This window comes from Vanessa cardui, chromosome 17 (genome assembly GCF_905220365.1).
Source record: "Vanessa cardui chromosome 17, ilVanCard2.1, whole genome shotgun sequence".
NCBI lineage: Eukaryota > Metazoa > Arthropoda > Insecta > Lepidoptera > Nymphalidae > Vanessa > Vanessa cardui.
Genome location: NC_061139.1, coordinates 1,729,906 through 1,747,356, shown reverse-complemented (window position 1 = coordinate 1,747,356; position 17,451 = coordinate 1,729,906). Strand labels below are relative to the sequence as shown.

The 17,451-nt window shown below is 34.4% G+C and overlaps 2 protein-coding genes across 3 annotated transcripts; both read right to left on the bottom strand.

Annotated features, from left to right (window-relative positions):
• Positions 1 to 110: 110 nt before the first annotated feature.
• Positions 111 to 4,455, bottom strand: LOC124536835. Of its 2 annotated transcripts, none has more exons than XM_047113462.1 (4): positions 4,336 to 4,455; positions 3,246 to 3,334; positions 853 to 1,064; positions 111 to 246 (listed from the first exon to the last, which is right to left on the bottom strand). In XM_047113462.1, exons 1-4 carry the CDS (start codon positions 4,433 to 4,435, stop codon positions 231 to 233), a joined length of 417 nt encoding a protein of 138 aa, XP_046969418.1. In that variant the 5' UTR covers positions 4,436 to 4,455; the 3' UTR covers positions 111 to 230. The 2 variants fall into 2 exon arrangements, with proteins under 2 accessions (XP_046969418.1, XP_046969417.1); XM_047113461.1 differs by having other exon boundaries at positions 879 to 1,064.
• Positions 4,456 to 8,074: 3,619 nt separating this feature from the next.
• LOC124537025 lies at positions 8,075 to 11,574 on the bottom strand. Its single transcript, XM_047113733.1, has 2 exons — positions 11,553 to 11,574; positions 8,075 to 8,982 (listed from the first exon to the last, which is right to left on the bottom strand). The coding sequence occupies exons 1-2, from the start codon at positions 11,572 to 11,574 to the stop codon at positions 8,075 to 8,077; spliced, it is 930 nt and encodes a 309-aa protein (XP_046969689.1).
• Between the last annotated feature and the right edge of the window lie 5,877 nt (positions 11,575 to 17,451).

The window sequence follows — 17,451 nt, the reverse complement described above, 5'->3', positions numbered from 1 at the left end:
TATTTCCTTTTAATATCTTTTTCTTGTTATATCTTATTATTGTATTAAAAATAGATATACTATAGTTTAATATATAATCAAATTAATGTAAATTTGAAGAAAATAAATTATTAAGACGACCTTATATTCTTTTATTCATGATAAAATATATTTACAACAAAAAATAATAAAGATGAAAATCGAGAAGCAATTATACTGTAGCCGATTGCTGAAGTTTGTCATTGGAATAGTTATAATGTTGGCAAGCTGAAACAAAATAATTATAATGAATATTTATTTACTCTGATATTTAAGACACGTTTTCAGGAAAAAAGTTTTTACATATTAACGCCACCTAACGGAAAGATTACAAACTACGCCACATAAGGACGGACGATAACTCAAATAATTATCCGACAAGACGTAGTTATACAATTGTTTCATAGATGGCGCTGCGAACCAAAATTTACTTAAACTTTTATTCCAATTCAAGGATATTTGTACTAAAATATTATTGTCTTTTTTTTTAAATACGAGTACTGAATGGAATATATAGAGAAGAAATATGTCTTTAATACGTACTTGATATACTGAAATTGGGATTTAACTTAATGCTTAAATTCTTAAGATTCATATTTTTCCTATTTAAATTCATATCAACATATGAATAAAATTTTGACTGATGTTTTTTAAGATAGTTAATGATAAACTAGGTATTGCGAGCGGGGTAAAGGTGAGCCTTTTTTTGGTTTATCCGGCCCCTTGAAAAAGAGTAGGTATTTATAAAATTATATATAAAAAATTGGCGCCAATATATTGCCGCCATATTGGATAAATTAAACAACATAACAAGATCGTCTCAAAACAACTAACCTATTAATTAAAGAGACTTGCGTCACCTTTTTGTATTCCTCTTCTTTGATACCGTATACTAAGTATGAGTACGAAAGGAATTCGCTTTGGTTGGATACCAGCTGGAAGACCAGGCTACGGGATCCGGTCTCACCACGTATGAGGTTGAACTGAACATCACCATCTATGTCTGTAGTCGCGGTGACCTCCACGTACGAGATGACGAAGCCAGACTGAAAAATAACCAAAATTAAAATCAAAATATTCTTTATTCAAGTATACTTTTACAAGCACTTCTGAATCATTTAACAAACTATATTAAGTGAAGCTATTACCGGTTCCGAATGTAGATTTTACCGAGAAGTACCGAGAAAACTCAGTAGTCAGTCTTTCGACATTTGAAAATACATTGTCATGTTAGTTAAATAAAGTTATATGTATGTATATGTATGTAATATAGGATATATTGGAAGTAATTCTTGGAGTTTTAATAAGTACTGCGTATAGTCATTTATTTATCTAGTAATAATATTATAAAGGAGATGGTAGGTGGTTGTGCAAAATTATTGTCTTAGGTACCACCATATATGCCAAGCAGCCATACTTAGTGTTGTATTTCATAACATCCTGTTCCGAAGATGTGGTGATCAATTAATCTTACAGCACCAATGTCAAGTGGCAGTGGTGACCACTAACCTAACCTAGACACACACACCATAAGGCATATTAGCCCGTCTGCCTACCTATATATTATGAGCTTTTACACGAGAGGCAGCTGATTCTGATTACGTACTAGTCGTCATTCTGAAATTAATAGCAATCATTTATGCTAGGCAAAGTTCAAAGCGAGGGATGATTGTCTCGGAAAATGAATATCAAGCGAGGGTCAGACTATAATTAAAAGTCGCATGTGTTTTATTGTCAGATGTCAACATCAAAATGACTAACTGAGTTTGACCTGAGAATTTCCCATCTTTTAGTCGAATGTATGTCTTATAATAATGAGAAAATAATAAGTAGGTTATTCCGAAACGCTAAATTTTTTGAAAATATTTATGCGGATAAATTAAAATAAGAATTGTTGTGTAATTGTGGTTGCTAATGACACACGCACATGAAAGGGTTCCGTACCCATAAGATGGAAATTTAGCTATCTCTATTTCTACCCTGGCCCACTTCTGTAGGTATGTAACATTCTTACTTATTTTCATAGTTTGTGGGTAGTTATTTCCATACATTACCATTTAGTTAGGGCAACTGTACGTCATAAGTTGGTCGAGTTGTATAAAAATAACTATGTATGATACAGAGTCCGCTATAGTTTTCGTTGAAAGAACTTACGGCACATTTTTATATAATTATATTTCGATAATTTTAAAAACCAATTTTTGGATTATTATTAAAAATCTCTCAAACTATTTTCGTGGCAATCGGTGCAGAAACGGCAGAGAACGAACCAGGACAGACAGACGGACAGACATGACGAAACTATAAGGGTTCCTAGTAGACTACGGAACCATAAAAAGCGACCAAAAAAAATGACTGACTAACAAAAACTCTATCGTTTTGTAACATTTGACTCATAAGACATATGATGATAAAGATGTAAGCTTAGAATGAATAATGAGATAACAATTCTTTGATACTCCGCGGTAAACAAAAATTAATATTAATGTGTTTATTTCGATTGAAATAAAACTGAAATTTCAGTATTTTCAAGAAATTACTAGGACGCGATTGTTGATTCCTCAGGTGTGGTCAATTATGAACTTATTGTTATATCAATTGTTTGTTATATTTAGTCTTATCCTATAAGAAAGGTAGGTGGAATGCTCTTTGGGATGCTGTTGCAAAACCATGTCTGTAAATTACCCTACAAAAGTAAAACTTACAAATAAAAGTAATATTTATGTTTATTTTATGCATTAGTTTTTTATGAATTCTCTAATCATAGCTAACCTTTAATCTACATAGATTCTGCCCTAACGATATCGAATATTATTCAATTTGGAAACCATTTATATTCATTTCCGACATTCGTTCTCATTTTAAATTAAGAACAGGACCATTCTAGGGAAACCTTTGAAAAAAATGCCAGCGAGCCTTACAATGATTTGTGAAATTTGACGTTATCTTGTTAATAATCTACACTAAAATTATAACTGCTCGGAAAATGGGTCGGTACCATATGATATCCAACTCTAGTACCGCTCATTGGTCGAGTCGAATATCACACGCGATTCCAGGGCGAGAAACCTTCTCAAATCATACCCATAAATTTCAGGAATCGAAAAGTTAAGTCATTTTCCAAAAAAATATACATTAATATGGTGCATATATCTCACAATCGTGTAAAAAGGATGTACCTAGCAGTCGTATATTAACAATTATTGAGATAACTACTAATTTCTTGCCTTAGATGAAGTGGTGACAGTGACGAAAAAGGGATCATAGTTGTTCCTGTGTCGATATCTATCCGATCCACCTTTCATGGGCAGAGAACCTGTAATCAAATATGAATCTTATTACAAACAGCCGTTGATTTATATTTCGATGACATATGGATTACACACGCACATGTAAAACATTTACGCGCACTAAAGCAAACAAACAAAGCACACATAAATAATAATCTATCAATCTAAGTAGGATTTACACAAGTACCATTTTAGCGTTATCACGCACACAAGTAGAGAGATTATGTTGGTCAGAATGGCTTATATAACAACGAATGACTAACACTCTGAATGTCTAGATAGCCTCTAGTTTATAGGCAGTATACTCAGATGAAAGGCGATATAGTATTAGATATAAAACACCCAATTGCCAGATATTCCACTGGTAAATGCAAATAACATTGGAAATGCGTTCGTGATTGAATTTGATAGATTTTTGAGTAAGCTCCAGTAAATAGAACACGTGAATCCTAATAGTACATTGTAAAAAGATATCATAATATTTTCAATAAACATGCATGTCAAATATCAAGGAACGAACGAGATGGACCTGGATTTAAATCTCCTTTATAAGAATCAAGCCCTTGTTCAACATGCGACATTTATAGGCTGATTTTGAGAATAGGACATGTATCATGTATCATGCTCGTTCGTGACCAATGGATTATTTCGTTCCAAAATAATTTTGAAAATATGCAAAACATTACCTTTACTGTCAACTAAAATCTACTAAATGATACTAAAAGTATATTTCGTATGGTTCCGGCAATATGTATGACCACACTACCCGATCTCAATTTCGAAAAACGAATCAATAGGTGAAATAAGTCCCAAAAAAACAGGCATGTTACGAAATCTGAAATATTTTTTATCCAGATTTAAAATTCGAACTCTAATCAATCATTACAAATTTAAAACAAGGCAGTATAAGATTATTTAATCATAAAAAACAAATAAGTCTTGTTCTTGCTTGGATCCGCTAGCTTGGATCAACGGGCTATAACAGTATCAAAGGCAATTTAAAACTTATTAACTACTCGAAGCTCACCATCATATTCAATTCCAACTTTGAATTTCTTCGTTGCAAAATGTTGAGGGTAGCTCCCAACCAGGACGATGAACGCACAGAAAAGAACAAACTTGTACATTTTGTCTATTTAATCTGAAGACAAAGAGAATACTAACATTGACACATAATTTTATCTCGAGCTATCGATATGAGATTAGCCGAATTCTTCAAATATGCTGTTTACATTCTCGTTTTTGAAGCAAAAGATTTATTGCAGATATTCCGGAAATTGTTCCACAATGTTGGTAAAAACGAAAATTGGTTTTGCAAGTCGACGTGTTCAAATCTTAACGTTCCCTTACAAAATAATAATTATAATTTCAAATAGAAGTTCTATTACATCTTCTAATTTGTAAGAACGACTGTTTTTTTTAATAGGACGACAATGAGTGTTTAATAAAAAGAATTTAGATAAGATATTTTTGTAGCTGTCTAAGTTTTTCGTTTTGTTTTACGTTTCAAATCATTTTGAAAAGGTACCCTTGATCAAAATTATTTGAAATTACTTGTTGTGATTTAAGGTATGCTCTTATTTGCTGGGATTTTCCATTGAGGCCGATTTAATCAATTTTAAAATGAACAATAATACAATACAAATATTTTTTACTGTACACCAGTAAAGTTAAAAATAAAGCACACACAAGGAAAATGTGGAAAAGGCGCTAAGAAAACGATCTCTTCGTCGAAACCTTTAGTACTAGGAAATAAAATAACAAAGAAAGGTAACGTGTTAATGTCAAAAATATCATATATTTTCATTACAATGTATTACAATTACTTTTAAAAGAATTAATAATTTTCTTACTCTAATTATTATTATTATTATTTCTCATCACATCCTTCGCCTATGTGTGAGGAATGTAATCCATGGCTGCAGGTGCAAATACTAGGTACATTTTATGGAATAAAAACTTACATATCTATATTTTGGAAATTTTGTAATAGAATCTATCTCTACGCGTTCAATTCCCTTTAGCTACTCAAACAGCGATCCATTCAAACGAAGAGTAAATAATTCTGTATTTAAATTAATACCTACTTGAAAAAAAACTAAACATGCACATATTGTGAAAAATGTAATTTTGATCTAAAGTACGCAATATGTTTTATTAGGTTTTACTTTTAATAGTGATATTATCCTCTAATTAATCAAAGCGCTTTATAATTAAATCAATTTAAGCTTGTTATGTCAATCAACGTAAACAGCGTTGTAATTTGTTATTCAGATCAAAAGCAAATTAGAAAAACAAATAAAATTATCTATTTACTAATTCGATGTTCTGCAATAACATTAAAAAAATGTCGCTGATTTTCTTTCGCTGGTTCTTCTCGAGTCTTCCCTATAGTTCTAATTTCTCTGGTCGGTGGTGACCACTTACTATCAGGTCAGCTATTCCGAAACGATGGTACGTTTTCTTTATCTGCTTTACATAGTATAAAACAAAGTCCCTTACCGCTGTCAGTCTCTATGTATTCTTAGATCTTTAAAACAGATTTTGATGCGGTTTTAATAGAAGAGTGATTCGGGACGAAGATTTTTGTATTACATGGACAATATAATAAAGAAACGCTGACAATTTTTGAAGTTACTAGTGTGATATCGTAAATGAACAAATTCTGTAGTATATTTAGTATCAGCATAGCACCGTAGCACATAGCACAGTAGTTTTACTGCAGTATGTATTATAGATGATTAATAATACTGTATGTACAATAAATCAGTATATATACAGTAAATATGGATTACATTTTTGTGAAAATATAGCGATCTTTTTTTTATTGAATAAGTTGGCTGACGAGAAAATGGGCTACCTGATAAGTATTAAGTGGTCACCATCACCCATAGATAATGACGCTGTAAGAAATATTAACAACAACCTTGGGAACTAAGATGTTATATCCCTTTACACTGGCTCACTCACCCATCAAACTGGAACACAACAATACTGAGTACTATTATTTGGCGGCAGAATAACTGATGAGTGGGTGGTACCTACCCAGACGTGCACGAAACCCTACCACCAAGTAAAATGTCGCATTTAACAAAAATAAATAGTGTCGTTCCACCATACGCAGTACGAGAGATGTTATTATTTCGTAACTCTTATCTTTTGCAACTGATATTGATAACGGAGCTGATTCATCAGGGTCTTATCAATTGTTCTATCTACAAATCGGATGCAATTCTATGATCAATAAAATGAAATTGCCATACATTCGGTTGAAATAGACCACTGGATAACAGAAGTCACCGCCGAATTTTGTTTTTTTTTTTTTAATTTTGAGGATATATTTGGGCTATATGATTTGATTTGAAAATGATAATCGCAAATAGATATTGATTTTGTTAAAATGATTAAATATTCTTATTTTCTGATTTATTGGTCATTATGGAAAACCATTATTTCAATATTGGTTACACCTATTATAAAGGATGTATCCTTGAATGTTACCTATATTAAATATAATTTTTTACTGTTTAGTAATAAGTCGTGGTGTAACTTTAAAAATAAATAAAACTGCCTTATTGGATATATGGATCAAATTCTGATGCATGTGTTCCACAATCCCACATTTGTGAATCGTGAATAAAATCGAGGAGTCTTTGCCCAGCTGTGGGATATGAACAGTCATAATAAATATTATATTTAATCTTCTAATATTTCTAAAACACGACGCTTAGTTCGCAATGAGGAAATTAAATTCTATTTCAAAATGGCGTCAAGAATGAACAATAGATGAGAAGTAATAGAAAAAATGTTAATTAATCCTCGCAAAATGTCACGAGGCGATGAAAAGAACAAAAGAATATTGCACCGACATCAGATCCAACTAGAGTTTTAGTAGAATTAACCCAGTGCTTACTATGTAAATAAAATTATTTTATGTTTTCTAGAAAAAATATTATACGCTATTGTTTTGTTTGTTTGATTGTGTTGATATATTTTGTACTAGTAGTCGCCCGTGGCTTCGCTCGCGTTAAAGCTTGATGTCATATGTTAGGCCAATAATGTATCCTAAGTCCTTTTTGGAGTTCAAGTTTGCTTCATACAAAATTTCATCAAATTGGGTTAATTTGTTTGTCGTGAAAATTTCTGTACATTTTCCACGGCTGTCCTAAGACTCTCTCTACCTATGAGGAGAAGCTCCGAATATACCACACTGTTCCAATACGGGTTGGTGGAATACACACGTGGCAGAATTTCTATGAAATTAGACACGTGTGGTTTCCTCGCGGTATTTTCCTTCACCGCCGAGTACGAGATGAATTATAAACACAACAACAACAACCACAACAGCCTGTAAATTCCCACTGCTGGGCCAAAGACACATGTTCCACTTCGCTGTTCCAATGCGAGTTGGTGGAATACACATGTGACAGAATTTCTATGAAATTTGTCACATGCAGGTTTCCTCACGATGTTTTCCTTCACCGCTGAGCACGAGATGAATTATAAGGACAAATTAAGGACATGAAACAGCGGTGCTCGCCTAGGTTTGAACCCGCAATCATCGGTTAAGATACACGCGTTCTAACCACTGGGCCATCTCGACTCTTTATAAACACAATCAGCATCTAGTACAGAATATTACCAACATCTTAAAATATACTTTTTTTTGTTGACGCAGGGTAAATCTTCATAGATACCCGAACTCCTGGGGGGGAGGCCGGGTTATGAAAATGGATGCGTGAGACCCCCATCTCACGCACCCACTATTATTCCGCCCCGGGCACTGGGGCTTGGAGGCCGTGAAGGCGACCCGCAGGTCGCCTCCGCCGGGCAGGATCGGCTCTCTCCCGAGCCCGCCCCGCAGTCTCCTTCTGGACCATGACGGTCTCACAGAAGTTGACTTCGGCCTCCCACGCCGATTCCCTGCGTAGCATCGCCGACACGACTGTTCGCAGGGAGAGATTTCGCCCGATTTGCTGGACCAAGACTTGCCTTTCCGCGGTCCACGCGGGACAAGCCTCTAGCGTGTGTTGGGCATCGTCTTGGGCCACCCCGCAGTGGTGGCAAACCACCGTCGCCTCGCGTCCGATCCTACACAGGTACTCTCCAAAGCAACCGTGACCGGTCAGCACCTGTGTAAGTCGGAAGGTGACTCGTCGCTTCCGCCGCATCCAGGCCTCGAAGGCTGGCAGGATCGCACTCACGACGCGTTTGTGCGCGTACCGATCTCCGCGGAGACGGGCGTACCACGTCGTGTGTGCCCTTCTCTGCTCCTGCCGCCTGAGCGCTTCGAGGACACTGGCAGGGTAGGACGCACTTCCGCCGCTTTGACGGAGGGCGCGAGTCTGGTCGTAGACCCTCGCGTCCCTCTCTGCCAGGATGTCCAACGGTGGAAAGCACGCCAGAAGGGTCGCCGCCTCGAAGGATAACGTGCGATATCCCCGCACCATGCGGATGGCCACTCTCCGCTGCAGACTCAGGATCTTAGTCTTGCAGCGGCGGGTGCCCGTCAGTCGGTGTGACCAAACGGGTGCCCCATAGAGGGCCATCGATCGCACGACACCAGCATAGAGGCGGCGAATCTCCTCCCTCGGTCCCCCGAGATTAGGCGGCAGTCTGTGTGTCAACGCACCCACTGCCTTCTCGATCCGGGGGACCAGGAGCTCTGGTTTCCCTGCAAAATGTATAAATCTTTCGCCTTTTACTAAAGATCTTAAAACATACTTACCAGAAACATGTAATCTGTACTCATATTATAATTGATAAAGTAACTGTGTATGTCTGTCGCTCCTTAACAACCAAATCAAATATGGTATAAAACTTCACTTCCAAGGAAGAGAATAGGTTACTTTTTTGCATAACAAACAACTGCTCAAACACGAGGGAAGTTGCGGGAACTAGTTTGAGATAATTCCATTGAATCAATGTATTAAACTGTTAGTATCAGTTATCTCGTGAATAAACCACAGGCGCGTACCAACATTGATTCTTGAGTGTAATTAATAATCTAATAATATCAAGAATTCCTAATATATTGTGACGTTAGAAGGCATCTTGGGACCAAGACTCGATTACCGATATTTATCAACGATATGGGACACACGTTAGTTCATATATATGTATGTATATATTATATAAAATGTTAACTTATCCGTACATATGTGTAGTTTTTTTTTGTATCAGAAACAAAATATACTTTATTTAAGTAGGATTTTACAAGCACTTTTGACAAGTAGATATATTAAATGAAGCTACAACCGGTTCGGAAAGTAGATTTTACCGAGAAGAACCAGTAAGAAACTCAGTTACTCTTTTTCCACATTATAGACAATTTCAAATATTCTAACGCTTAAGAGTAGTCGTTTAAAAATAATCGTCAATCGTCAGGGCAAGGAATGATTTAGGGAGAACATTATACTGGGATCTTACCCTGATAAAATATAATATTGTTAGATCAGGTAATAACCTGACCTAACAATTAATAAATTAGAATAATAAATTCTGATACATAGTATAATATTATATTGTAATTCTTAAAAGTATAACTTCCTAAATGTATAACATGTATAATATATTTTTATACTCAGCCATAAGTCCACAGAAAGATTTAGTTCTTTGGCTGGAAAGATTGAAATGAACTGTCAAATAAAAAGAGTGATAAAAGTGATCGCAGCTCGTTATGTTAACTATCTGATTACGTTATATATAACGTTGTTATTGACAATAACACTTGATAATGTAATAGCAGAGTAAATAGTATGAGCGATAAAATAGCGAATTAAGCAATTAAATGTTGATGGAAACTATAAAATAGCACTTGCCATTATGAATAATTAATACGTTAAGTGATATTTCAACATACATTTACCTAATCGTCTGGCATAGTTGCATTAAGCTTGCCGCCGTTTTCAGGAACATTCGATTTTTGAAAATTATTCATGTAATTGAGATGTGATTTCTAACAGACTCTTATTATAATATAAATTTAAATTTAGAATTTTGCAGCTTATATTATGAATAGATAATTTCCAAATAACCTTTTTTTTTTAAATTTTATATAAGGTAATCGAACACCGGCCTAGCTAGCAAGAAATCGATTCTAAATTGGTAAATAATATCGGATCATTAGTTAAATGGTGCTTAATTAAAGCACTATCTTGATATGGTTATGATTATATAGTGCGATGTTGTTTTGTAGACATATTATCAAATTTTAGGAAGCAATTACTAGTTCTAATTTTCAATTTAGTTAAATGTACAAAATTGAAAATTAGAACTAGAAATTCAATTGCCATAATTTGTTTTCTTTTTTAGGATGTAGTAAGAGATTACTATGGCGCTGTAAGTAATATTAACCGTTTATTACGTCACAAATGCTTCACCAATCTTGCGAACTAAGAAGGTCCTTTGTGCCTATTACCTTTCAAACAAGAACATAAAAATTCTAGTTATTATCAAAGCAGTCAAATATGTTATATATGTATATTTCTCTTCCTTGGGCAATGTATTTGCGTCGTTAATAACTTTCTTAAATACTTACTTTTTCTGATTGGTTACTTTAAATATTATGTTAAATAAACTTTGACAAATAAGGCGTATTAAATAAGATAAGATATTATTTAAAAACATGAAGGGAGCATTATTGAACTTCGAAACAAGAACGCAATAATATCGATTCCTATTATTTGTCGATAGGATATCTGATGTGCGTGATACCCAAACATGCTTTCACGAAGCTCTAAAAGAATTAATAACATCCTATGCAGGCATGAAAACAGGTGTAAGGAATATAACACGTGCAGATTACACGGCTGTTTGCGTATTTCCGGTGTTAGAATTGTTTTATGACCCTTACAGTGCAATTTACGATCTATGTTATACTTTGCAACCTTCTATGGATTTTATAACGACATAAAATAAAAATTATAGTAGAAAATGTAGTTGTTTGAATAGTTGTAACAATATATTTATTTAAGGCCTGAAACGCACCTGCAAGCCCCCTGGTGTTAGTGTCCATGGGCGATGGTAGTTACTTTCCATCAGGTGAGCCTCCAGCTCTTTTGCCACCTATGTCATAAAAAAAATATTGTCATCTTCCTGCCCTTATCCGAATTCTACTGAGGGTCGATACAGCATGTCTTCTCCTTCCATACCTCTCTGTCGGACTTCATCTCACAAGTAATATTCTTTCTAATCATATCGTCTTCTACTCGTACTAATCCATCCATCATTTCTTTGGTCTACCTCTATATCCATTCACATCCATGCTTTTCTTAAAACATGGTCCTTATTCCTCCGCATAATATAATAATAGTTGTGATAATAGTTTATTTAAAACAATAGTTTTCTTTGCTGTAATTAAAAGATTTAGTTGTCTATGTATTATCTGGCGTTATGAGACTTTCTCGTGCTCATGATACGTCCCCAGGGGTGTGATGCGACGCTCTGTAAGGGCTGTCATCCATGTAGGAATCGCAACTATATAATTTATATAAACGGAAAGTATTTGTACTGAGTTCTACTAAATATTTACGTAAAGAAATTCTGATCATCTGACCAAATATACCAACTTTAATAATGTCATAATGAAATACTATTTACATTGTACTAAAGATGTTTCTAACTTCAGTGTAAAATAAACATGTTCTTTAGAAAGGGTGAGTAAGCCAGTGTAATTCCAAACATCTGAGTTCCCGAGGTTAGTCTGTGGGCAGTAGTGACCACTTATTAGGTCCTTTGTCACCAAAATTCACCAGGATACAGGATACAGGATTTTACTAGTGTAAAATCCTGTGTATTGTGATATAACCCTCGTTTATAGCAAGCTTCTCGTGGATTTTGGATTTACTCCACAGGGATAAATGACCAACTTCGTTTCGATGTCTGAATTTATTCCCTTTTCAAATTTAACTTTTCACGTAAAGACAAACAAACTTACTCTCATTTTATATATTTGCATTCAAATTTACTAAATATTTCGTTAAAATTAAACTTAAACACTTTTGGATTTAAGAGTTAAAGAGCAAGGAGACATCTAAAGATATAACTCCCCGCGTTATTGCCTCCGCTGATGATAGGGGAGGGGGGGACTGGTTCATTTTACGCTCAGAGCATTGCAATTGTGAATTAACGACGAAATGCTGCTGGAATTCTAGCCACCTTTAAACTCAAACGCCCCTTTAACAGTATTACTTTTGAATTTAATTTCTTTATTTAGGTAATAAAACCTTTTATTAAGAACTACCAGACCATGCCCTTGTTATGACAAATATTTCGTCTAAAAGCTGCAAAAAGTTCCTATATTCACTTCTTAATGGTAGCTCACAATATATCGTAAGAATGTGTTCCAAATAATCATTCAAATTACAGACATATTTTTCTAATTATAGATTAAATTTATATCATGCCATATCCACGACCCACCATCATTCCATATTAATATTATTAATGTGAAAGACTCTATCTGTCTCTCTGTCGCTCTTTCACGACCAAACCGCTGGACCGAATTTAATGAAATTTGGTACGAAGCAAACTTGAACTCCAATAAAGGACATAGGCTACATTTTTGCCTGACAATCATCGTCAAACGCGAGAGAAGTCGCGGCTTACTACTAGTTCCATATAAACTGAACCTATTCACAGTATAAGATATATTGTACAATGGTCCGTATTGATGGGTAAGTGGGTTAATTCATAGTGAGGAGCACGTAATATATCTATTGTATAAAATTGGATTGAGTCTGTATGTAAATAAAAAAGCTTAATGGACAATCGTTATTATACAACGTTTCAATTTATTTAAAAACATTTTCACACACAAATGTTTTGTTGGTTTCAATGGCCTCTTTAATTTAATGGTTCGCTTAAAACGATGCAGATCTCGAGGTTGTGTCAATAAAACGTTATTGGCTATCAGTAGTATCACTGAGTTCGGAAGTTGCCAATATTTTTGCTTTCTTGTTTTGGAAAGCATGTATAGCTATTAGTTCTGTTGTTATCGGTAGTGTCAGATAAGTTGTCCCAATGGATTTTATTTATTTGCGTAAGAGAATACATGGTGTAATTTACACTTATGTTGTGTACAAATTCTATTCCTAGTTCTGATATATCTATGTATTGTATATTGTAACGTGGGTATTATTGAAAAAGTATGTGAGATGGGGATTCGTGTATGCGCAGTAAAAGGTTATACATAGAGTTACGTGTTTTATTTCTAAACACTACACTATAATTCTTGGATCATTTTTACGTAGACCATATCATCATCGTTCGTTTCTTTCTAGTCCATGTTTTTGGATGATGTGGTTTCATCCTTAAAATTTGAGCATCAAGATTTATTCAAAATGTGTTTCTAGAGCACCAAGTACAGATTACATGAAAATTCATTGGTTCCGGCTTTCAATCCGCTGTCTTTTGTTAAGATCACTTTCTTGTAAGTAGGCCATTTCAAATCATCTTCTTAACAATATATCAATTAAATTACTAAATTAAAATCTTCACTATTTTCCAGAAAGTACCATTTTGGCGCTTTGATTTTTTTTTCTTTAACTATTTCCAATTTTGCAATTAAGAAGGAATTTGTTTTGGTGGTTTTTATAAGTAACATCTCATCTGCCTCGAAAATAATTAATCAAAATAATTTCAAAGAATTAATTATGAGATCAAACAAACAAATTACTTTCATGCTTTTGATAATACTTGCAATGTAGAATACATAATCTTTAAAACAAATGAAGTAGATAACGTTTTCCAACAATGAAAATTGTCATTTAAAACTTTCTCATTACAATTGAAACAGTTCTGTCAGAAATGTTAATAAATATTTGAAGAGACGCACAAGACAAAGAAATAAATTAGATTTGTATAGTACGACACAACTTAGATGTACCATCGGCAAAGTCAAGAAAACCGATTACTGCCGATTTACTCAACCAATAGAAACAGCTAGCTATCGCGCTATTCGTCCCTTTTCGTCGCTATAGATTTTCGTGTCAATTCAACCCGCGAAACACGTGCAAAATCGACGTAAATCGACGTGTCAAATTGACGAATATATTAGGTCATATGATATTACAAGTTATTACGTTTGTGTAAAAATCATTCCCATAAGAAATAAATATTGATAATTTGGGATAGCGTACTTAATTCGGATGTGATCGGTTTTACGAATTTTGCCGATGCTACATCTAAGTTGTGTCGTACTATGGATGGATACATTTCTTTAAGACTTTAAATCTTAGAAAATATTTGTATTTTGACTTGGAACTTGTTAAGCGTTACAAATAAAAGTTAGCACTCAAATTTGACCTTGAAATACACTTTCATAGCGCCCAAAGGTCTTTCAAAGTTTCCAGTTTGTAAGGTATTCCAGGTACTAGGTACTTGTGTCCTTGAAAATATCATATATTATAATCGTTTGAGAAGTTCAGACCTAATAAGTGTACAACATTTCTTGAGTAGTACTATGAGATCGGCAATGCTTTTCTGTATTTCTACATAGTATAAAACGTCTCACAACAACAAAAAACAACAACAACAACAGCCTGAAAAATCCCACTGCTGAGCTAAAGGCCTCCTCTCCCTTTGAGGAGAAGGTTTGAAACATATTCCACCACGCTGTTCCAATGCGGGTTGGTGGAATACACATGTGGCAGATTTTTTTTGAAACTTGACACATGCAGGTTTCCTCACGATGTTTTCCTTCACCGCTGAGCACGAGATGAATTATAAAGACAAATTAGGTACATTAATCAGCGGTGCTCGCCTGGGTTTGAACTCGCAATCATTGGTTAAGATGCAAGCGTTCTAACCACTGGGCCATCTCGACTCCGAACGCGAAAACGTCTCACATCTATCCACAAAGACACTTTAAACTAAGCAATGGATTTTAATGCTGTTTTTATTATTAAATAGAGGGATTCCAGACGGACAGTTTAACAATAGGCTAAGTAGGCTGGAACCTAGGGCGGCAAATTTAGCCCAAATTTGTTATTATCTTACAGAAATAAAAAAAAATCATATCACATCACCTAGATTATAATTATACTAATATGACTATGTAATGAGGACGATAGAACACAAATCATAAAGTTGCAATTTCAGAATAAATATAATTGATATGTGCCGTATATTATGCACATAGGTATTACAGTAAACAGTTAGTAAAGTTACATATTCTATGACTAAAATATTTCACATCTGTGTATCTCATATTCTTTGGCATAATTCATGTATAAAAGTCGAAGCATTGCATATGTAAAACAGAGTGTCTATAAAGTGCGTCACAGTATAATTGTACCGTCTCGTTAATAAATCGAGAACCAGTTAGTGACTTTCATTATCCTCAACATCAGCCCAGCAATAAATATGATTGTGAACTAAACAAACGTATTGAATTTCAAAAGTCAGTAGGGGCGGCAACTACCTACTAGCGGCAAATTTGTAAATCCGCAACTGCAGATGGACTTTTATAAGTGAATATTATAGTAAAGAAACGCCGATAGTTGTAACTTTCTTAGCAGGATAAATACAAGAATTTTTCTATTTATGTTTGCTTTTCAAACAAAAAGTATATAGATCCTTTTTGTACCAGCCTGAAGCCGAAATGGGAAGTGACATCGGATTCCATTTGAGAATTTACAACTTACAATAATATGTTATTTTGATGCACGTACACTTCAAATATTGTAATTATTACAGTTAAATCACATACTATATATTTAAAGTAAGTGGTCACCACCGCCCATAGACAATGGCGCTAAGAAACGCTAAACAAACTTTCATCTCCAATGCGCCACCAACCTTGGGAACTAAGATGTAATGTCCCTTGTGCCTGTAGTGACACTGGCCCATTGTGTGTAATTTGATATAACCTCTTTCAAATGAACTATTAAATAATATTTTAATTTAAAAAAAACATTCTATTTTCAAAAAGGAATTCGCACGTTATATATCGTCAGCTTTTATTTTAATACACACTTCTTGGAAACAGTGACGCGTGTGTATCCTCCCTCGGTCCTGAAAGTCAGCGAAAATGAAAATTTTTCGCTGATTCAATCATTTAACTTTTCCGTACTGTTTGTTGGTGTGACGCAATGTTTTCATACAGCTAATGCTTGTCCTGACTTCGCACAGAAGGTAAGGTAAGGTAATAAAATAAGGAAATACTGTGTAAGTGAACTAAAAGTTTCTAGAAAATATAAAAAAACGCCCATTATGGAACATGATAATGAAAATGGTGTTATTGTCATTTGTACAATCTACCGTAAAATACATTACATACCATTGCTGAGTTCCAGTGTGGTGGGTAAGTTAACGAGTTAAACTATAGTCACACATATGTAAGTATGGTTTTACGGTACGGTCGGTTGGTGTATGACCATATGGGCCAAATAATGATAAGTGGTCCATTGATAATGGTCACAAAAGAAATATTAAACATTTCAATAAAACTAATTATAACGGATGAATCGCGTATATTAATTATTTTTAAAACATCCCGACGTTTCGAGCACTTTGCAGTGTTCGTGGTCACGGGCAGACCCGTGACCACGAACGAGACCAGTTATTCATCCGTTATGTTAGTTTTATTTAAATGTGTAATAATCGCGAAAATTTAAGACAACATTAATATTAACCATTTCTTACTTTGTTCCTTGTGCCTGTTACACTATTACACTGGCTCACTAACCCTTCAAACTGGAATACATTAATACTGAGTACTATTGTTTGGCGGTAGTATAACTGATGAGTGGGTGGTACCTACCCAGATGGGTTTGCACAAATCCATTCTGCTATGTAAAGTTTCAGTTCCCAAGTTTTGTGACGTAAGAAATGGTTAATATTTCTTAAATCACCATTGCCTATAGGCGATTGAGATCTTTTACCATTAGGTGGCCCATTTACAAATCCACCTTACCTAAATCATAAATATATTATACTAATAAAGTAGATTTGTCTGTTATATCTTCACACTTAAAACATTGAACCGATTTTGATGAAATTAAGAATTGAGATAGTTTCTATCGCTGGAAAGGTTTATAGGCTAAGTTTTTCAATTTTCACGCTAGTAAAGCCATAGGTTCATCTAGTTATTGTTATGTATTTTTTATTCGCTATTCGGTTCGAATATAAGCCTCTGATA